Below are 22,816 nucleotides of genomic sequence, written 5' to 3'. Positions count from 1 at the left end.
TCTTTTTGTTTTTATTTGCATACGTACTTGTGTGCAAGTGAAGCAGCTTTGTTATAAATGTGTTATAACGTCAATTAGATGATATGAATTTGATAGGACTGAAAGATGAATATAGAGCCATTAACATACATAGACGCCCAAATATTTATTTACTGAAGGAAGAGGTAAAGCCACATGCATAAACTGTGGAGAGCAGACTTCTGTAAGGATTACAATTTCAATTGCCATTACAAGACTGAACACGGAGAGAATTACAAGAACTTGATTGATGCAGAGTGGGAACAGACAGATGTATTCTCATTTCTGGAAATCGTTTGAGTGGTTTAAGTGAGGATCGTTTATTCAGGAGACAGCGCACAACAGCGACTCACTCGCCACGTAATCACCTCCTTTATTCTCACAAGTATGTCAGTAGGCCTCCCAAGGACTTTGTGCTCAGGGGTTAGAAGTTTAAAGACTGTTTGTCTGAAACAACTTTATCTGACATTTGTGCTCTGACATGAACCTCCAGTCAGGCAATAACTAGAAAACAGCTGCAGTTCATGTTTAGTATTTAGTATTTATTTATTTATTGTCATTGTCAAGAACAATGAAATTGCGTTTGGGGCTTCCATACAACCCAAAAAAAAGAAGAAAATAATAAATACCCCTTAAAACCCAAGTGTACATATTTAACCCAGTGTGACTCCAATGCAATAAGACAATCCTTAGCAATAATGTTCGTAGAAATTCAGACAAAGACCTGAGAAACATGACAAAATACAACAATGCAACCCATTCAATATTATTGTACTGTGAGATATGATATCAGATATGATAGTTATCTATTTAAGAAAGGGGGGGGGGGGCAGGAGGGGGAAGAGAATAAAGATATGATGCACCAATGCAGACCAGTTCATTGCTATTAAGAAGTTGGATATGGTTATTGTCCGTGAGAGGGGGGCAGAGAGTTCAGGAGCCTCACAGCCTGTGGATACAGGCTGTTGGCCAGTCTGGATGTTCTGGTCTGTATAGACCTGTACCTTCTCCCTGAGGGCAGCAGATGGAAAAGGTGGCGCGCAGGGTGATGTTGGTCCCGCAGGATACTGTGCACCCTCCTCAGACAGCGAGTGGGGAAGATATTACTAATCTCTGGCAGACTTGTTCCAATAATTCTGCCAGCTTCTTTCACCACCCGCTGGAGTGCTTGCTGCTTTGAAAGCAGCTTAAATGTTGTGAGGTAGAAAATCAAGTGTCATCAAACACCAACTTTTCTCATACGTATTTTGAACATCTTAAAGGTGAAAAATGATTTAGAAAAGCTCCTTCCATATTTATTGTAGGAACATTCAGTGAATTGGCAAATGTGTTTTTGTTTTTTGCCAGCACACCAAGTCTAACTAATAGTGTCAATGAGAAAAACGGCCTCTGGTTTCCAGAGTCTAAATATTTTCCAATGTCTAAAACGTTTTTCTCTCCAGCCCTACTCTGGTCTATTTTTTATTCACCAAAAACCATCCAAACTTTTACCAGAACAGAAATCCAAACTTCTATTCTGGTAAATGTCAACAGACCATTTTGAAGGTACCAAAGTCATGATCAACATGAAGTCCCCAAATCTTTCCTGCAAAACATCTCAATTATTCTTGTAGTGGTTTATTAAGATAACCGAGTTGGCAACAGGAACATAAACATCTCAGCAGGGATGAGCCTACAGCAACAGAAGAACACACTCAGGGTTGGCTATTCATCCATCTGTTTGGTGTGAAAAAGTGCTCGCTTTACAGAAGCGTTAACCTTAACTTTCCTGATGCAGCTGTAGAAGAGAATTCAGTTCAGATGCAAATGCTTAATGCTTGACTAGATCAGGATCATTCAAATCAGTTTTATTTATATAGAGCCAAATCACAACAACAGTTGCCTGCAGGCACTTTATATTTTAAGGTAAAGAGCCTAAAACAATACAAAGAAAACAAAGAAAACACTGGATACACTTTGGCAACAGTATGGTATGATTGCCTTTATTTAAGATTTCGTTAAGATCATAGATGATGATGATGATGATGATGATGATGATGATAATAATAATAATAAAAAGATTTATAAAGAAGATTTATTTAAATATATTTATTGACACAATTTATACGCTATCAGTCAAAGGTTTGGACACACCTTCCCATTTCATTTTCCTTTACTTTTACAGTGTAGATTCTCACGGAAGGCATCAAAAATATAAACGAACACATGCGGGATTATGTAGTAAACACAAAAGTGTGAAATAACTCAAAACAGGTTTTATATTTTAGATTCTTCAAAATAGCCATCCTTTGCTTTGCACACTCTTGGCATTCTCTCGATGAGCTTCATGAGGTAGTCACCTAAAATGGTTTTCCAAACGTCTTGAAGGATTTTCCAGAGATGCTGAGCATCTTATTCTGCGGTCCATCTCATCCCAAACCATCTCCATTGGGTTTAGGTCAGGTGACTGTGGAGGCCAGGCCAACTGTTGCAGCGCTCATCACTCTCCTCTTGGTCAAATAGCCTTTACAAAGCCTGGCGGTGTGTTTGCTGTCATTGTCCTGTTGAAAAATAAATGATGTTCCAACTAAACACAAACTGGTTCGGATGGCAAGATGCTGCAGGATGCTGTGGTAGCCATGCTGGTTCAGTGTGCCTTCAATTTTGAATAAATCCCCAACAGTGTCAGCAGCTGTGTGTGTGTGCGTGCGTGTGTGTGTTTTTAAGTTTCTAAAATAGCAAAAAGAGAAATTATGCAGTAGTTGATCTTTATTCCACATTTAAGCTTGACTTGAGATATTAGACTCACATCTCAGAAGAAGTTTTAAAAGCACAGATGGGAAGGCGCTTTCAAAATACATTTTTGGATAATAGAAATATTTTTCTTTAACTTATTTTTTATATATACTTTGAGAAAGTCTAATACCCATATTAAGAATGGACTAAAGGTATGTAAAAGTAATTAATTTAACCACATACGTTTTCTATTTCAGCATATTTCAAACATGAACACACATTAATTGAGCATATATAGAAATATGTTTATATCTAGCTTGTGATTTATACCATTGTTACCAACAGTAAGCAGGTAATGAGCAGAATATTTAACAGGCATAATGTGCTGTATTGTTGTTGCTGCAGAGACACAAAAGGCTGGAGTAAACTCAAAAAGAGTATTTAATGCTAAAAGTCCAAAATATGCAGAAATAAACTGAGCAAGGAAATCAAAAATTGTTTGAGTTAATTGAGAAACATTTTCAGTCTTCAACACAGTTTTAAGTGAAGAAATTCTGTTTCTTACTAGATTTACAGTTGGCTTTTGGAGCCTTCATACCATTGTTACAGATCCTTTTCTATTGTGTGCCTCTCTCTTATTTTGTATATGTTCTTCCTGTTTCTTTGTTTGTTTGTTTTTTCAGGCATATTTAGTGTAGAGCACCTAAAATTTTGTTCTACAGGGTGGGCCATTTATATGCATACACCGTAATAAAATGGGAATGGTTGGTGATATTAAAGTCCTGTTTGTGGCACATTAGTGTATGTGAGGGGGCAAACTCCTCAAGATGGGTGGTGACCATGGGGGCCATTTAGAAGTCGGCCATCTTGGATACAACTTTTGTTTTTTCAATAGGAAGAGGGCCATGTGACACATCAAACTTATTGGTAATGTCACAAGAAAAACAATGGTGTGCTTGGTTTCAACGTAACTTTATTCTTTCATGAGTTATTTACAAGTTTCTGACCACTTATAAAATGTGTTCAATGTGCTGCCCATTGTGTTGGATTGTCAATGCAACCCTCTTCCCCCACTCTTCACACACTGATAGCAACACCGCAGGAGAAATGCCAGCACAGGCGTCCAGTATCCGTAGTTTCAGGTGCTGCACATCTCGTATCTTCACACCATAGACAATTGCCTTCAGATGACCCCAAAGATAAAAGTCTAAGGGGGTCAGATCGGGAGACCTTGGAGGCCATTCAACTGGCCCACGACGACCAATCCACTTTCCAGAAACTGTTCATCTAGGAATGCTCGGACCTGGCACCCATAATGTGGTGGTGCACCATCTTGCTGGAAAAACTCAGGGAACGTGCCAGCTTCAGTGCATAAAGAGGGAAACACATCATCATGTAGCAATTTCAAATATCCAGTGGCCTTGAGGTTTCCATTGATGACAAATGGACCCACTATCGTTGCACCCCATATACCACACCAAACCATCACTTTTGTTGTTCCAACAGTCTTGGAGGGATCCATCCAATGTGGGTTAGTGTCAGACCAATAGCGGTGGTTTTGTTTGTTAACTTCACCGTTCACATAAAAGTTTGCCTCATCACTGAACAAAATCTTCTGCGTGAACCGAGGGTCCTGTTCCAATTTTTGTTTTGCCCATTCTGCAAATTCTGTGCGCCGATCTGGGTCATCCTCGTTGAGATGCTGCAGTAGCTGGAGTTTGTAAGGGTGCCATTTGTGAGTAGCTAATATCCGCCGAAGGGATGTTTGACTAATGCCAGTCTCCAGTGACATGCGGCGAGTGCTACGCTGTGGACTCTTGCTGAATGAAGCTAGGACAGCCATTGATGTTTCTTCATTAGTGAAAGTTTTCTTCGTCCACATTTTGGCAAATCAAACACTGAACCAGTTTCATGAAACTTAGCAAGCAGTTTGCTAACTGTAGCATGGGAGATGGGTGGTCTCGTAGGGTGTCTTGCATTGAAATCTGCTGCAATGACCCGGTTACTGCGTTCACCAGATATCAACACAATTTCAATCCGCTCCTCACGTGTTAACCTCTTCGACATGTCAATGGCTGTGAACAAAGAGAAACTTGTAAATAACTCATGAAAGAATAAAGTTACATTGAAACCAAGCACACCATTGTTTTTCTTGTGACATTACCAATAAGTTTGATGTGTCACATGGCCCTCTTCCTATTGAAAAAACAAAAGTTGTATCCAAGATGGCCGACTTCTAAATGGCCACCATGGTCACCACCCATCTTGAGGCCTTTGCCCCCTCACATAAACTAACGTACTATTACGGTGCATCCATATAAATGGCCCACCCTGTACATGTGCAATAACAATAATGGGCTATTCTAAACTATCTACTAGATTTTACATAAAATTAAAGTCAAGATTAGTCAAAAGTCCAGCAAATTCAGTGCTAGCACAAATCAGCTTATACTTTTCTACACATCCAAATCTCATACATGATCCTTCTTTTAAATTGTTTTGGTTTCCCTCTAATTGCTAGACATTCCAGATTTGTCTTGAATGCTGTTTCTTGATTTGTCACTGTCTGATCTGTACTTGTCAGAGGCAGAGATATTGTTTTTGCTACTCTCACTACATCTGGCTGTCCATATGCACTTGGAAGAGCAGGGAGGTCTCAGAACAGAGTGGCAGCCTTAATTGTAAACGCATATTTCTGCAAAGGAAATTGGGAATTTTAAAAAATACCTTCTCATAAACACGTAATGAACTGCAAGAAGTGCCACTATGAGATAAATGGTGAACGATACCAACTGTACTTTACTGATACTGTAGGAGAACCCCTAAATAAAATCGAGATGGAAATAAGAATCTTTTCTGGCTCCTTAAAATTTGCCTAGATGTTTACGTTTTTGCCCTTTTGGGAATACAATGTTGATGAGGCTGTGAAATTTGCACTTCGGAAAAAGAAAGACAAGAATATCAAAAGCCGGTATAGTAGCTTATTTCTCTGTGATGGTTTCCACTATTTGACTTCAGCTCTTAATACCTTTCTCTGAGAGAGATGTGTTAATAGAATGCAGCATATACAAATAACATGACATTACAAAGTATTTTTAACACGTGAGATCATAACGAAATTTTCATGTTTGTTCATAAGGAAATGTAGTGTGGTACTGCCACTGCAAAAATCCAATGAATGTTCTGTAATGGGTAACTGTTTCGCAAAGAAGCGAGTCAACTGTCTTGACTTTTTGTCAGTGTACAAGCCAAAATAATATTCTGTTATGGGTTGTACACATTATGGCTATTCTATTCTATTCTATTCTATTCTATTCTATTCAAAGCTAGCAAATACTAAAAAAAATTATAAGACTACTCATTATGCAAAAAGGCACTTTTAAAAATGGTAGGCGTTATTTTATAGGATCACAATTATGATTGAACAAGAGATTAACTAGATTTATTCTCTCAGTTAAACACTCTATTATAAGTTCACTGATTAAATAAAACTCCTTCCGTAGTGATCTCACTGTCTCTTCCATGTTTTGAAGTGGAAGCTAACCCGGCCAAGTCTCAGCATCTTGTTTCAGACTTCTGAACCAAACAGAATTTAATTTGTCATCTTAGATGACAGTGCTCTAGATCATCGCTCAAAAAAATGGCACAGAGGAGACTTGCAACACCAGCTGTGGTTTGGCAAATAATAGAAATGGTTTGTGCAGATGGCTTGAAGTAGGTTGCACTCTTGTGTTCTCAGAACCAAAGGATATTGATCGATAGCCACATTTTGGATGTGCTGTATGAGAAACATCTTTTTGGCTGTACCGTATTTATCATTTCATTATGAGCCACTGACAAATGGCTGAACCAAAGTTTCTCTCAGAAAAAAACTGACTTGGTTAGATTAGAAGACACCAAGAGCTACCTGTCAATTGAAGCGTCCCATTGCCCCTAACTTTAAGCCTAGCCAAAAATCAATTTTAAGATAGGAATATTTGGAGAGCCAGCCTCAAGTGGCATCAAGAGTAAGTTCAGTTATGTTTTGTTTTGTTTTTCTCTTCACTGTTTGTTCTCATCCACACCTATTTTCCCTCCACTGGATTCTTGAAGAATGGATCTTTGATTCACATCTTGTCCGTCACAACCATTTCCAGATGACAGAAATGTTTTTTTCTTTTTCTTACAACCCTTGGATGTTGTTTTATGAAAGCATCCCATTTTCCGCAATGCCTGATAAGTTTAAAGTACACTGGGGGAGGTCACATTACTGATTTGGCTTTCTTGATGCATGCTTAATCATCCAGGTAAGTAAATCCCAAAAGCTTGATTCTGTTCATCTGGACGTAGCGTTTTCAGTGGGAGAACTCATCCAAGTGACTTTTTCACTCTCAGCTGAATGCAGGTATCCCCAGCCTTATAAACAGTACCTTTGCACAATGACTGAAAGTAGCCCATTGATTCAGCTATGAAGAGTATAAAGCAAAACTCTTGAGCAACCCTTCATTTCTTTGTATTTTGCTTGAAAGTCGATATTTGGGAAGAAACCTTTATTCTTTACACAGTCAGAATTCTCTCAGGCAGTCTTTTTTTGTCATTTGTGTAGTAACGTTGGGCAATATGTAAACATTTCCAACTGACCATTCCACCTGATGAAAGGGTGGCAATTAATGAGGCTGTTGACGACGCTAAATGTGACCGTCAGGTCTCAGTTCTTAAAGACATGACTTTCAGATACTGTTCGTCTGCTCTAGATAGTTTTTTAGGCCTGGCACTTGTATTTCTTAAGGACACACTGCACACCATGCTGAGCTATGGTATAGTTTATTGGGATTCAAACTTTTTAGTGTAAAAATACTGTATATTGTCTCTCAAACTGTGTTATTCTTGGCATTTTTAGTAGTTTGGACCAGTATAATTCTTATTGTTGAGATGATATGTACCAGTATGTTGTGGATAATGCAGTATAGTATAATTCTAAGACATTCCCATTTCAAGGAGTGATTGGTCAGGTTTGTGAAGGAGACCATGTCTGGAGTTGTCTGTTGAATCGTCTTTTTCGGCGAAAAGTTTCCCAAATGTGAACAACAGAAAGGAGACTGTTTGATGGTTGTTTAAGATCTCCACTTTGAGCTCTGTGATTCTCAGAGTGTCATCCTCCATTTCCTCTGCTGTGAGATGGTGTGACTGCTCGCCCCTCTGCCAAAATGTGAGCCTCACTCTTGCTTTCATCTTTCATCCAGCTGAGAGATGTTCCCCATTGGGAGTACCCTCTCAGCCCCCTCTCCTCCACCCCCTCTTTCACTCTTTCCCCTCTTCCTTCCTGTCATCTCCGGTCATCCCTCTCCCTCTGTGACCAACTCTTGGCCTTCTGTCCATGTCTTTTTGTCTCTTGCTCTCTTTCCTCTACCTCCTGTTTTATATCTCACAGACCTCGCTCTCACCCTTTTCCTTACTCTCTTCTATTTGCTTTAAGGTTTCTGCGACTGCTGCTGGATTTTCATTAGTGTGGATTAGATAAATATCAGATAGCTACAAAAACAATCAGGCACACTTTTGTGCGCCCTCTAACATGGTTTGGCACTTTAATAATGCCTGGGTGGCTTCCACGAGCTGCTCATCAGAGTAAGCTATGTGTGGACGATCCACACTGCATCATATTCTTTCACACTGAAGTAAACTGAACTATATACACTAATGTCTTACTTTACTTGGCAGGACTCTGAACAGCTAAATTCTGTGTTATGATTAATGCATAATGAAATATTTGACATGGGGTGGCTTAAGTGATGTTTCATTTATTTTTGTTTCAGTCAAGAGTGCAGGCTAAATAAATCCCACATGTACATCAGTGATAACTGACAATAACTAAGACTTTTTTCAGACAAAAACACATCACAGAGCACTCCTCTTCCATTAACCTACTCTGCTCTATTGTGAATGGCACCAGCTTATCCAAAATTAAATTGGTGCACAAAATTCAATCATTCCTATTATGATATGCCTTGGCTGACAAACTCATTTTAGTTCATGGGCCACATACATTGCAATTTGATCTTGAATGGATTGGACTGTTGGATAACCTAAGAAAACACCTTTTGTATTTAATGAATGAAACAGGTGGTGGACCTTTTGAGAAGTCCTAAGAAAAATATTTATTTCAGTTAAAGTTTTTTATACATTCACACTCATAAGTCAAAGAAACTTGTTCATACAGTTCTAGAAGAAGGCTTACGATAATGACCAGTTGGTCACTTAAAGTGAAAAGTATTGGTTTCTGGTGCAAAATAAAGTAAAAGTCAAAAGATTATGCCTCGTTCCTCTGTCATTTTTATAGTGTAAAACAAACTCCAGTGGGTTGGATTGCCACAGTTCAGCAAACCTATGTTTGACACTGCTGGTGTAATATTCTGCCACGGTACAGTAAGATTTACTAAGTGTGTGAAAATTAGCTTGATGTTGCAATCACAAATATGTGCTGAAAGTAAATTTGGGGGTCAAAAATGAGCAGACCTGATAAGGGAGTTAGTAACATTATATACATAATACAGTGTAAGAGCAATCTTTAATATATTGAGAATCAATGTTTTTCGTATATTTGCAAACTTTTCTGCTAGAAATTGTTTGGGACTGTGTGCGGTAGAATAGTTGAGATAGCTGTTCATTCAATAAATCTGACAGGTCAGGTGGAACATAGGGTTTATGCACACAAACCTGAAATCCTTGTATACAGTATTGCCTTGTATTGCATGTAATAGCACTGTGTGCACACTGCTGAGAGATAAGACGCAGAGATTTTTGTATAGAAATGGGACTAAAAATCTAAAACACTACAAACCAGTCATTCGCTGCAAAAAGTGTCTTGACTTTCTTGTTCATGTAAGTTCTCTCTTTCATGAATATAAGTGTTGCTGTAGACCAAATATATTTGGTGCTCAACTCTAAACATTCAGGGTGATGACTCAATGAAGAGTTACAAGACACAGCCAAGTTTTGGAACGCGATCTACAGCTTTGATCATTTTGTCAGTGTCAGTTACACACTTGTTTTGACAGCATCTCCCTCTCAATTCTAAATAAATAAACACTCCCAAGAGCACTTATCACAATCACATCAAGTGCAAATAAGATGTACGTTTTGCAATATTCAAAACAATTTGTGTTAATTTGTGTGCTGCAAACTTATGTGCTTCAAATCATAATTATATTATTTCCTTAAATGTTCTCCTCCCAGAACTTTTGCCAGTACCTTTTAGTCGCAAAGCTGACACTGCACCTATTTCAAAATACTCACAGTGTCTGTTTAGCTTTTTATTGAATATAAACAGTCACTCCTTATTCAATGATGTAAGAACATCTTGATTACATGTTGGTGGCACTATTAGGAAACATCTCTTATGCTGAGGAAGGTTTGTGCGATTGATTTTTTTCCCCCCATTATTTAACCTTTTATTATTTTATTATTATTTTCTGTTATTATTATTGTTGTTGTTATTTTCCACCTATTTTCTAGCCTTGGGCGTCTTTATGTGTTAACATTAGATGACTGTGGGATTTTGTTTTTGTGTTTCAGTCTGATTTGGAGCAGTATAAGAAGGCTTTGTTGGATGCAGTCTGTGACCTTTCACCTCTAAACTACATTAAACAATGGAAGTAAGTTGTGTTTTTTCCCAGCAGCATCATTTAACTCCACATATTTTGACCCTCCAATGGTCAACAGATTTTGTAATAAATGCTGAACTCAAAATTTCCATCAAGGCTTTATCTAAAAATCATTTAATTTACACGGTATTGACTAATTCGTCAGTATGCTTAAGTCTTTCTGGTTTCTTCTCATGCTTTCAAGGGCCTTTACCAAAATGGCTGCCACACCAGCCAATTATGGCAACAGTGGAGTCAAACCTATGGGGTAAGTAAATAATATTATTAGTTTGTACCTTTTTAACATAGTTTTAGAATTATGAACTAATAAGTGAGATGACAAGTCTAAAATGATGTTATATGACAATTTAAACATTCTTTTCATTGAGTAATCAGCAGTGAATTAAACAGCTGGACCAGCTTTATGTATTAATTTTGTAAGGTTTTTCCACTGAGATTTAGCAGCTTTAGAAACTGTTTAGAAACAACATAACCACATATTACTGTGCCTTAATTGCCTCTCAATGGCTGTGAAATATAACTGGAGCCTACTATGATTACTCTCCTACTGTTATTGTTAGTCACATATTACACCCTATTTCCGTGTGTTATTGAAGTCTAATATGTCCAAATTTAAGCTCCAAAGGAATGGCTGCTGTGTGTGCTTCATTCATGTAGTGAGCTGTTCCTTTCCTGCCTCTGCCATTAGATACACTAGTGAAAATGAGACAATAAAATAGTGGGTCATACCTTTTCACTCTGTGTATATACGTCTATATTCGTAGCCCTCTAAGAAAGTGGTTCTCTGTGTGTAGGCATACAACCAAGGTTGATGGTGATAGCAGGCACACTGGTACCATAGTGTGACAGCAGTTATGATTTTGCTATAGTAGAGGTAGAGTAGGGGGTGGATCCAGGTGGGACTAATTAGGTGCTTGGCTGTGTAATTGTGATATCACAGTGTAACACAAATCCTGAAAGTTTGTTTTCCTGAGTGTAGGCTGTGGTCATGTTTTTTATTACTCTATTTTTGTAAACTGACTTTTTGAATCAAAAAGTCAGGGACATCCCACTCTCTCCTTTACTTTAGAGTTTCTTAGACTACCAGCCTAACCCTGTCCTCCTGCCCTCTGCCTCTTGCTTTCCTCCATCCTGTCTCTCCTCCCGTCCTGGCTTTTCTTCATCTATTTCTCCTTACCACCCCCACCCCCCCAACTCCATCCCCACAGACTGTTCTCCAGAGTGATGAATACTGGCTCCCAGTTTGTCATGGAGGGTGTGAAAAACCTGGTGCTCAAACAGCATGTGAGTAAAACTCCTTCTGTTACCATTTCAATTCCAGAAAACCAGCTGAAACAATGAACTACTCTTACCAAAATCAACACAAGAAAAGTAATTAAGAACTTGTCTAAAGTCCAGTTCATCAACCTGAACAGTACCCAGTCTTATCTGACCAAAGATGCCTTACAGCCTTCAAATTAAAGTGATAAAACTACATTTAAATCCTGCCACACAACTGCTGCATATTTACATCATCAGAGCTACACATATTTATTATAATGTGCTGTATTTATGGAAACTTTGAAAGCTGTTTTACATCACTCATGCTCATACATGTGACACGTGTCAGAGTTTTTGAGGACCTTTTAGCACCTCAGAAATGGCATTCGTTTGTAAGAAGAAAAAGAAGAATCATTTTAGTTTAAAAATAGTCCCAAATGTCACAGAGATCACATTTTTTCTCATTTATATGAAGATTATCTGAAGATTTTTTTTATTTAATTGTAGTTAATAAAGTGCTAGGTTGGAGGGACAGGGCTGTAATCAACAGCACTTTTCCTTCTTTTTCTGTTTTTTTCCTTTTCTCACATTTTTGTTCATGTTTGTCCATGTAACACTTGGGAAACTTCCTTGGCATATGTTTTCACCTGAAACCGAGATCATTTTCTTTTTTTTAAATTATATTTTTATTTAAGAAAAAAAAAGGACTTGTTACAATAAAGTGCATTGACTTTATTTAGTCAAAAAAAGAAGAAAAAACCTTTTTCTTAGTCCTTTTGTTTTACATTCTGATAGCAAAAAAATAAAATTAACTCGTTGGCTTGACAGTGTGTTACATAATGCAGCATGTTTAACTTATTTACAAAGACTACATTAGGTACATATTATGAAGTTGAGGGTCAACCTGACATACATGGGAGATACACCAATTCAGGGCTGGTCTTACCTAAATTTAGGGCGGATGGGGGACACAAAGCTAATCCATTTATTCCATATTTTGTAGAATTTGTCTTTTAGAATTTTTAAAAAGAATGTCAATTTTTCCATTTTAAATATTTAGAAAATCACATTAAACCACTCCTCAAGTGTTGGCGGATTGGATTTAACCACTTTCTGGTTATTGATTTTTTGCTGGCCGCTAATAGCGCTTGTAAGAGTTTTGTGTCCCCTCCCCGGACCGAGCCAGCAACCAAGCCCAAGTACAAATTTACAAAATTGATGTCAAATTTTATCTTAAAAACCTCACACAAAGTTTTATGAATTCCCAGCCAGTAATTTTTTAAGTTAGGGCAGTCCCAAAAGATATGATAATGATGTGGCTCTTCTGATCCACATCTTCTCCAGCATTCCCATTTTTATATTTAGATATATATATTTATATATACGAGATAATTTTGAACTGCATCTGCACATTGCATTTAACAGCCTTTGCACAAAAGCACCATCCTCCGTCTGCTTGCATCTGGCAGAATATTAAATCAAGTGCACACAATGTGACGACGTTCTCATTCCTAGACAACAGGAATATGGATGAGCACGATGACGATGACAGGGTGTTTCAGACTAAAACTGGCACAGACAAGAAAGTCATTTATAATCATCACACACACACACACACACGTACACACTGGGAGGGTGGCGTCTGTTTTCTTCATACTGAAATTGGACCCGCTGAAGTCACCTGTTCTGCTTCGCTGCCAGAACATTATTAACAGTGAGAGTAGATTTGAATGCATCTTTTGATGCTCTGTTAGGGAAGATATTTGAAGTTATTCTTGTTTTTTGTTTTTTTTTCTTCACTTGCAACTCCAGTTTTCCAAAATAGCTACTTACCAAATATCTAAAAAGAAAAAAAGTCCAACCTAAACACAAACTCATGATTCTTATGAAATATCATAAAAAGTAAATGAATTTATTGTAAGAGATTCATTATTCTTTGTTATGTTTAACCTCCTAAGACCCGAACTCTTCCACAACGTGCGTTTTTCATTTCTCTCTGATATTTGGGCTGATTGGGGCCCGATCAATGTAAAAACAAAGAATTAGCAGATTTTTTTTCTTTTACCTTATTTTTTTTATTTTTTTTAAGAAAAATAAGAGCCACATATGAGGATATTCGTTTAAAATTTTGATAGAACAGTAGCAGTATAATGTCCTCGTAAGTGGATATCAGGCCCATGTAGAGCAAAATTGAATATTTTAGTCTAAATAACCCAAAATGTGATGTTCACATATGTGGACGCCAGGTCCTAGGAGGTTAAAAGTTGTTTCTTTTTCTTTTTTTTCCAGAACCTTCCGGTTACCCGTATCCTGGACAACCTGATGGAGATGAAGTCTCATCCTGTGAGTTTTGTTTTTGTTCATGATTTAAAAAACATATTTCCAATATTAGTTAAAAATATAGGAAGTGTTGTGAAAAGCGGGAAAAGCCCAAGCCCTTTTATAGAAACACTTAATACGAGTATTAAGAGGGGGGGGATTCTAGTCCCACTGATGTGTCTCTGGTGTCCACTTCTGCGGTACAGATTGGGAAAAGTTTTCCAAAAAGCCACATTTTTACGTGAATCATTTTAAGTTGTTTTCTCTTGATGTGAAAGAAAAGTTACTCAAATGGAACTTTAATATACAATATAAGTGTAAAGTTGACCGACAGAAAGACACATGATATAAAAGCAGCTTACCATGTACGTATAGTGTGAATACAAAACTGCAGAGTACTCTATATTACATGTAGAACTTCTCTGCTAAAGAAAATATGAAAGGTTCCTCTGAAAGACCTACATATCTGTAGGCCTCAACATAACTTAATTGGTGAGAGGAAACTCAGAAGAAAGACACGTTTTTGTGTCACTTCAGCTGTGATTGACAGCTCCAACACACATGCCACAAATTACATTAGCTTCATATTAACTGCTGTGGTCCATGTGTGAGAGGAAGGAAAGTACATATTCTATTACTCACGTTTGAACCCACGTGAACTAGCAAACACACTTTATCACATTGAACTGAAAGTGCAGTTTCTGACTCTCAGCCCATGTATTCATTTTGACCATGCGCACAAATATGCATGCAAAGCAAAACCTGAATCTAACGTGAACCCTAAAACAAACTCTGAACTTTCAAAAATTCCTTTTGAAGTTAAGTCCCAAATGTCTCTGCTCAAAGCTTAAACCGGTCCTTGTAGTGACAGACTTGCAAGTGAACACACACACACCCCCTGCAGGTTTCTCAGCGTCTGGAGTTACAGACTACCAACAAAGGTCCTGTTGTTGTGAATAAAAAGGGAAAGGGTGGAGCGGGGATGGAAGTCTGGGATGAAGATAAAAGAAACGGAGCACATTCTCCCTCTATCAGATTGTCCTCAGTGTAAAACTGTTGCATTTCGAGGTTATGTTTTAGTTAAAGTATAGCAAAATGGTGGAGAAGTTTATAGAGGTTATTACTCATTTTTTAGTTAGATAAAATATTAATACTAATACTAACATTAATCAGATAAAGCCACGTAATAAAACCATGTTGCTGTTCACAGTGGAGGTTTTTGTACGATTTTCTCTTGATGTGGACAAACTGAAAGCCTTTAAAGTCTCCAACGACTTTTAGAAAATCACAGTTCAACTTTGTTTTTCTGCGTTTGTGAGGTGCTCTGGCACAAGTTTTAATTTTGACCTCAAAAACTACTGGTGCCATTGTAGACACCGGCTCAAAGCAGTTAAGGAAATACTTTTTAAGTTTGAGCTAATAAATAGGTTGTGCTGTTTTTGAGTGTCTGCACAAGAACTGAGATTTCCTGTAATTAATTTAGGATGGAGTGGGAGACGTACAATTTGCAGAGCTTTGTGTCATTAAAATGAGGAAAATATGAATATGATCAATCTGACTCGTCTTTGTTTTTCATGGTCTGCTTGGGCTTTTACATCACTGACAAAAACGATCCTTCTCCAGTACAAATACTACTTTGAACTAAACCTGTACCCACCTGCATCTAGGTCATGTGACAGTAAGCCAAAAGACACAGTGCTGTGTCATTCTGTCTGTGTTTAGTCCTTGGAGCTGAGAGACAACACAACCAGGTCAACCTGTGAAATAAATCTTTTGCCTTTGTCGTGCTTTCAATTTGGTTAACTCTGTTTTTGTTTGTTTGTTGTTGTTGTTGTTTTACATTTTGACACCAGCAGGTTTTTTGTTTTGTTTTTTAAGTTACAAATCGGAGGCTCTTCTTCATCTAATAATATCAGAAAAGCCAAACCAATCTACATATCCCTCTACCATCTACATTATTTAGGGTTTATTTTTGTGGCTGTTGAGTACAAGTGTGTCATGTGTAGTACGTCTGACTAAAAAAAATTTTCTATCTGATCCTTAAGGAAACAGATGATTATCGATACTTTGACCCAAAGATGCTGCGAGGCAGTGAAAGGTATGAAAACAAATCCAAAATCTCATCTGTAGCTTGGCAGAGCTCATCTTCTCGGTGGGTAAAATACACTCGAAGATGTCTCATCATCCTTTCCTTCTCTTTCAGCTCCATCCCCAGGAACAAGAACCCGTTTCAGGAGGTGAATTTGTGTATCTGGACCAAAGTTTGACTGATGAGATTCAGTTCAGGTTATTTCCAGGATAAACAAAAGTTGAAAGGAAACACAAGACAGACAGGAATTTCTGTTGCCGCACATGATTCTCTCATAACGCACAGTTAACTGTTTCTTAGCTGTGATGAAAGTTGCAGAGTTTCAAATCTGGAATTTTTTTATGAGATTGAATTTGATTTGGACTTTTATTAATCCCGTCACCACACAATCACATGTAAAACAACAGTTATGCGAGCAAGTCTGTGGTAGATCATAAAACAGTAACTGTGGGACTAGTAATTACATTACTATTATTATAGTAAGTAATTATAGATGTGAAAAAATAAGATACAATATCACAAAATTGATTTCTTGAACAAGTAAAAACATATCTGAAATTAAATGCATACATAAGTATAGTAATGAAGTAAATAATTACAGATCCTGAATATTGGAATAAAACTTGATTTCCTGCATACAATTAGAGGCGTCTACCTCTTTCAGTTCATAAAACTTTTGTCTTTGGCAGTGTTTATACTTGAAATTCATTCTGTAAAATCACTTCAGCAGCTTTTTTTAATCATTTGCAGTCTTTCTGTCCATCACCTTCAACATATCCTCTGATATAAGCTTGATTTTTTTACCTCCTGCTGTTTCAGGCCATCGTCTTCGTAGTGGGTGGAGGAAACTATATCGAGTACCAGAATCTGGTGGACTACACCAAGGTACGGTAGTACATTTCAAAGTTCTTTTCCATATTTTAGTCTGATGTCTCTTTAGATGAATACAATGTAGTTTCACATGGGATGGGTTAAATATCAAACTAAAACTCTTAAAGTTTAATGACACTAAAACAATTTAGGTCCTTCAGTGAAAACACTGTCACATTATATAAAATAGAAGTCGGGAAAATGTACTCAAAGTCAAAGTAAACTTTATTATCATTTCTGCTATATACAGTACAGTATATAGAGAGACGAGACGACGAGGCTGCAGTTCCAGTCAGTGCAAAAGAACAAAAATAAATATAGGAAGAGTAAGAATAAACATATATATATATATATATATATATATATATATATATATATATATACTTTGAGACTGAGGTAAGGGGAGTAAATGTACACTTTGGAGTAAAAAAGGGTTAATAACAGTCTAAAATTTACAGTTGAGATTTAAAGGGACTTTGAAGTGGTTTAAAATGACCAACGAAGCAGCTTTACAGTTTACAGTGTGAAATAAAGTGACCAACATGAGCAAGTCATAACTGCGATACTAATATTCAAAGTTTGTTGGACCAAACTTACAACACATACTAACACTAACATAACAAAATGGCATGCAGACTCTTTATATCATTTTTGTTATTTGCAAAGTTCAGTGCTTTATTTTTACCAGTAAGTGAAAGCTTTGAATACCTCCTGATATAGGCAGCATTAACCTAGTGATTTTGATGGTAGGAGAGACCGTAGCTCCCACGGAAAAACCACGCAAGCACAGGGTGAATATACCTGTTCCAAACAGAGGGGCCCTACTGTGCTTTGAACCCAAAAACCTCTATTCTTGTGAGGCAACATTACCACCGAACAACCAGCTAACACCAAAGGTGTTAAATACATGTAGATTGGTAAAAACAACAGTATTTGTGTGGAAGTGTTACTTTCTCCCTGCAATAATAGGTTCAGTAGCAAACGTCATTTTATTTTTCTGTATTTCCAGTCTAAGCAGGGGAAGAAGATTGTTTATGGCTGCAGTGAGCTCTTCAATGCGTCTCAGTTCATCAAACAGGTGAGGAACCACACAGCACCAGTGAGGGGATAAGCCAATAAGCCCATAGACGTTTCATTGTGTCTATTTAAAAACCTGTTGTGGTCTTCATTTTCACAGCTCTCCCAACTTGGCCAAAAGTGACACGGACACTGACAACATGTGAATCTCCCTCTCTCATTGCCGATATCTTTATTCCACTTTGTTTTATCTGCTCTGTTCTGTTAATGGACTAAATATTTTCTGTCTTCACCGTAATTTCTGTTCCTCATACTAAGCGCTACTAATAAAGCTCAACAGTTCCAACTCACTGTCTCTGGAGTCACGCATTTCTTCATATTTTAGAGCATTAAACATTACTTCCTGCATACATAAACATAAAACTACAAAATCGTCTTTAGACAAGTGTGTCTTTAACTCATCTTTAAAGAACCTCCTGCTATGTGAATTTGGGCAACTACCTAAAAATTTCCTTTTTAGGTTTTGTGCATTAAAACCCCCACTAAGTTTCAATTGTAACTATCAGTAGCTAATACTTTAAGGTATTAGCTACTTTAAAGCTAAATATATGGAAAATTAGAAGTAGATACATTACTTTCAATTCCTCTTGCAATTAATGAAAATGAAATTGATTATGTTTAAATGCAGCATTTTAAACAAAATTCTTACATTTGGTTAATTTGTGGACAGAAGACCATAAAATATTTGTTTTATAACTCGTCACTAAGTGAAATGTAGATGTTTCCTTTAAGAACGTTTCGCATTATTATCCCATAAAGTGCTTTTTTGTATTTTATACTTATTATATAATTATAATTACACGTGTCTCCTTCAGTTGAAGCTGGTAACACTGGTTCTGTGATAAAAGTTATTGTGCATTGAAACGGAAACAGACCTCAAATCTATACTGCAGGAATAGAGACAGTCATCACTAAGCTGTTTTTATTTTTTCATTTGTTCTTTTAAAATTATTATTTGTGTTACTCTGTGTTTACCTCACATTGTTTTATATTTTTTGCATTTGGATTCTTTCTGTCGTTTGTGAAGATGGCTCTCAAAAAGTACACACTGATTAAACTGATTCTGGTCACAGGTGATATCGGTGTCTTTAAAATAACCAGTGGTGTTGGAAAAACCCAGATGTGTGTTTAAAACCACTGTTTTGAAGGGATTTCCAAAATCCCTAATGGAGACATTTATTAAAAGTGGACTTTAACTTCTTACTTTGGCTTCTTTCCCATGTAGTAACAGCACCAAATACAAAGAATTCACACTGAGGATTATGTCAGCATGGCATTTTAATCTGCGTGTGTGTGTGTGTGTGCTCGTTTAATTGGCTAGGTGGGGACCAGTTTGTTTTAGAGCTTAGAAACAAGGACACTTTGCAACCTCAAAGATGATATGTTCTGTCTTCATTTTACTAAAACAGTTAAAATCTCATTTCTGCTTGTAGGTAATGTCTTTCAGTCATATTCAGATATACTTGTGTTGTGGGGGCTTCAAATATTATTATCTTCATCAGAGGCTGTTTGTGTATTCCTGAAACTATGTAAGAACACATTTACAACATTGGATTAGGGGGTCAAAGTCGATGAAAGCTTCTGAACCAGGTTATTGTATGGGCCTGCGAAGAGAGCTGGGGATTGTTTCAATAAGTGTGCCTTCATTTGGTTTTGTCAAACAATATTTCCACTCCCTCCACCTCCATCTTTCACTTCTAATTTCCATGGATGACTAAAAACACCCCCGATTTCTGAGATGGCCATACAGTATATCTAATAGTTAGTAATTATCTTGTATCTAATTATAAACTATTTGTCTTAATGTCTTGAGAAACGTTTCATCACTTATCCAAGTGACTTCTTCAGTCTCACCAGGTTATTACTTAATTAATTAATGACAATTGATACATGGCCATAAGTACCATTCACAGAGAGTTGGGGAAAGACTCAGATCTTTTGGAGTGAAGGGCCCAGTCCTGAAGACCTTCTAGAACTCTGTCGTGGTCATCTTTTACAGTATGATCTGCTGGGCGGCAGCATCTCTGGATCAGCCTGTTCATTCTCTTCCCGTCCCCAGCAGAGGGCCAGCTCTGTTCTAGGATGCCCTCTGGACCCATTGGAGGTGGTGAGTGACAGGAGAATGGTGGCCAAGCTGTGATCCCTGTTGGACAACATCTCCCACCTCATGCAGGAGACCCTCACAGCACTGAGCAGCTCCTTCAGTGGCAGGCTGCGGCACCTGCTATGTGGGACGGAGAGTCTCCGGTCTTTCCTTCCAACTGTTATCAAACTCTACAACATGGTCTTTGCAGATGACCACACATGTGCAGACAGACACACACACACACACATCCCATACACAATTGTAACTGTCTCCCTGATGTGCAGTATTACCAAGTGCAATTTTTCCTACCATAATAAAGTATTTTATTCTTGTTGTATAGTATGTTATTCTATTTTTTTTCTTGTCCTGTTCTAATGTGTTTTTCTTAACTTTTACTTCTCTTCAACTTGTTCTTTCTGCCGTGACCAAAAAATTTCCCATGTGTGGGACTAATAAAGGTTTGTCTTATCTTTCTCCCACTGAAAACGCTACATCCAGATGAACAACTATAAGCTACAGAGGTAAAAATTTGTTATTTAGACGCACTGTTGTTTTCAGGGTTTTTTTTTTTTTTATATCAGATGTGTTTTTATTTATTAAGCTTGTTAAAACATTTCAATAATTTATGATGAAGGCAGATGTTCAGCTGAATGAGACAACAGACTGCCTCCTTTTAATGTATTTATTCATGGCAGTTTGTTTTGATTTTGGTGAAGTGCTCTGCTCAGTGACTTTGTACCACAGAATAAATTAAGTCATGGATTTTTACATATCTGATACAAGTGAACACCTTTGCTGTTTAAGCACAGTTCTGCAATCTTTTTAATGACAAATTATGAAACATTAAACAGAGTTTACATTTTGTAGGAGACGTCTTCTAAAACAAATGAAAAATAACAGAAATAATAATAATATTAGAAATTAAGTACTTTCTGCCACAGCATTGTCATCCTTTTGACCAGAACAAAATAACCACTTGATCCATACTCTGCAGTTAGAAATTTGCTGTGAATCCTTATTGAAATGTGACAGATCCCCATGTTGTATGTCAAATAGTTCACCAATTTGCTTGAACCAAAATCATGTAAGATAAGATAAGATAACCTTTATTAGTCCCACACGTGGGAAATTTGTTTTGTCACAGCAGGAAGTGGACAGTGCAAAAGTTATGAGGCAAAAATTAGAATACAATAAGAATAAATACAGTACACAACTGTACAGAATAGAATAAAATAAAATACTATATACAGTAGAATAAAATAAAATAAATATACAATAAGATAAAAATAGAATACAAATACAAATACTATATACAACTGAGTAAAAATACAACGATGACAGAAAGGATTATTGCACTTAGTATTATTGCACATGTGTGGATGTGTGTGCTTGATCAGTTAAAGTCTTTATTGTGGAGTCTGACAGCAGTGGGGAGGAAAGACCTGCGAAATCTCTCCGTCCCACACCGTGGGTGCCGCAGTCTCCCACTGAAGGAGCTGCTCAGTGCTGTCACAGTCTGCTGCATGGGGTGGGAGATGTTGTCCATCAGGGATGACAGCTTAGCCGCCGTTCTCCTGTCACTCACCACCTCCACTGGGTCCAGAGGGCATCCTAGAACAGAGCTGGCCCTTCGGATCACCCTGTTCAGTCTCTTCCTGTCCCCAGCAGAGATGCTGCCGCCCCAGCAGACCACACCATAAAACACGTTTCCGTTTTAATTTTTTATGCTGCAGACTTCCACCCTCACACACTACCTAAAGGTTAGAAGTGCTTAGAGAATAAGAGAATAAGAATAATAAAAGAAAATGGGAGAAACAGAAAATAAGGTTTTCGTGAAATAGACAGAAAAGGAATTCACGAGGTTCAGAGAAAGAATTTTGCATCTTGTATATTATCAGATTTTTTTCTCTTGATCTTTAACATTTTGTTCCCAGACAACACATAATAGCTTTATTTAGGGAAAAATCAACTAGTCAGTTTAGAAAGTTCTTAGTTCTTAACAGTGTCACTGTCTTATATCATATACACTGTTTTGCAAATTCAGAACAAATGTAAGTTCACGCTTGAACTTTGTGTTGTCTTATCAGTGGATTTAAACTAACAATCAGCAAAATCTGTTGTTATAGTTGTGCTCTAGGAAAATGTAGGCAGACTCCCCTGTGTACAAATATCAGCTCATGTATCAGCAGCCTGCAGTGTGGAGGGTTTTTTTGTTTTGTTTTTTCTTGTCTCAGTCAGATGTGCTAATAAAGGCATCTGTAGTTTAAGTCTGTCTGATTTGACTTTCTAATCTGAACCCCTCCACTATGATTGTGGTGTCTTCTGGAGCCTTTTATATTTACAAATAATATTCCCTGCCCTGTGGAAAATTTTGCTTTAGGCTTTTGGTGAAATAAATTCGTACATTTTAATTTCCTTTACACTAATTTGTACTAATTAGCCCGGGTAAGGCAAAGTTGACTAACTGATCTTAGCAGATAATTTGGCACTTCATCTTGTGGCCCTAAAAACTCATCATAATCACATTGCTCTGGAACTGGTTATCTCTTATTATCCGGTTATCGGAATTATCTTCGTGACAGTCAGCAGCCTGTTGTCAATGAGGAAATGTCCAGAAACACTCACATCGACGGTAATGTTCTTATTCCAGCCTGTTGGACCTCAAAAGCAACCAAGAGCGCTTTAAGCACTTTTTAATTCTGCTTTAATACAGCCACAGCTCACATTGAATTAGGGTTTAAC

At 37.4% G+C, this 22,816-nt stretch overlaps 1 protein-coding gene across 1 annotated transcript in view; it reads left to right on the top strand.

Moving 5' to 3' along the window:
- Positions 1-18,279, top strand: part of scfd1 (sec1 family domain containing 1) — a 37,946-nt gene extending 19,667 nt beyond the window's left edge. Inside the window, exons 17-25 of the mRNA XM_085440804.1 lie at positions 10,285-10,364; positions 10,558-10,620; positions 11,582-11,657; positions 13,923-13,976; positions 15,998-16,050; positions 16,156-16,189; positions 16,861-16,926; positions 17,921-17,989; positions 18,089-18,279. Of these exons, the coding sequence (XP_085296930.1) occupies positions 10,285-10,364; positions 10,558-10,620; positions 11,582-11,657; positions 13,923-13,976; positions 15,998-16,050; positions 16,156-16,189; positions 16,861-16,926; positions 17,921-17,989; positions 18,089-18,112 (519 nt within the window). The 3' untranslated portion in view covers positions 18,113-18,279. The remainder of the gene's footprint in view (positions 1-10,284; positions 10,365-10,557; positions 10,621-11,581; positions 11,658-13,922; positions 13,977-15,997; positions 16,051-16,155; positions 16,190-16,860; positions 16,927-17,920; positions 17,990-18,088) is intronic.
- The last annotated feature ends 4,537 nt before the right edge of the window (positions 18,280-22,816 follow it).

The sequence above is a fragment of the Copadichromis virginalis genome, linkage group LG19, assembly GCF_057382275.1.
Source record: "Copadichromis virginalis isolate Kocher_CV1m ecotype Utaka linkage group LG19, C_Virginalis_male_GT1.1, whole genome shotgun sequence".
Taxonomy (NCBI): Eukaryota; Metazoa; Chordata; class Actinopteri; order Cichliformes; family Cichlidae; genus Copadichromis; species Copadichromis virginalis.
The sequence above is the reverse complement of the archived record's forward strand: the minus strand, read 5'-3'. Positions and strand labels throughout refer to the sequence as shown.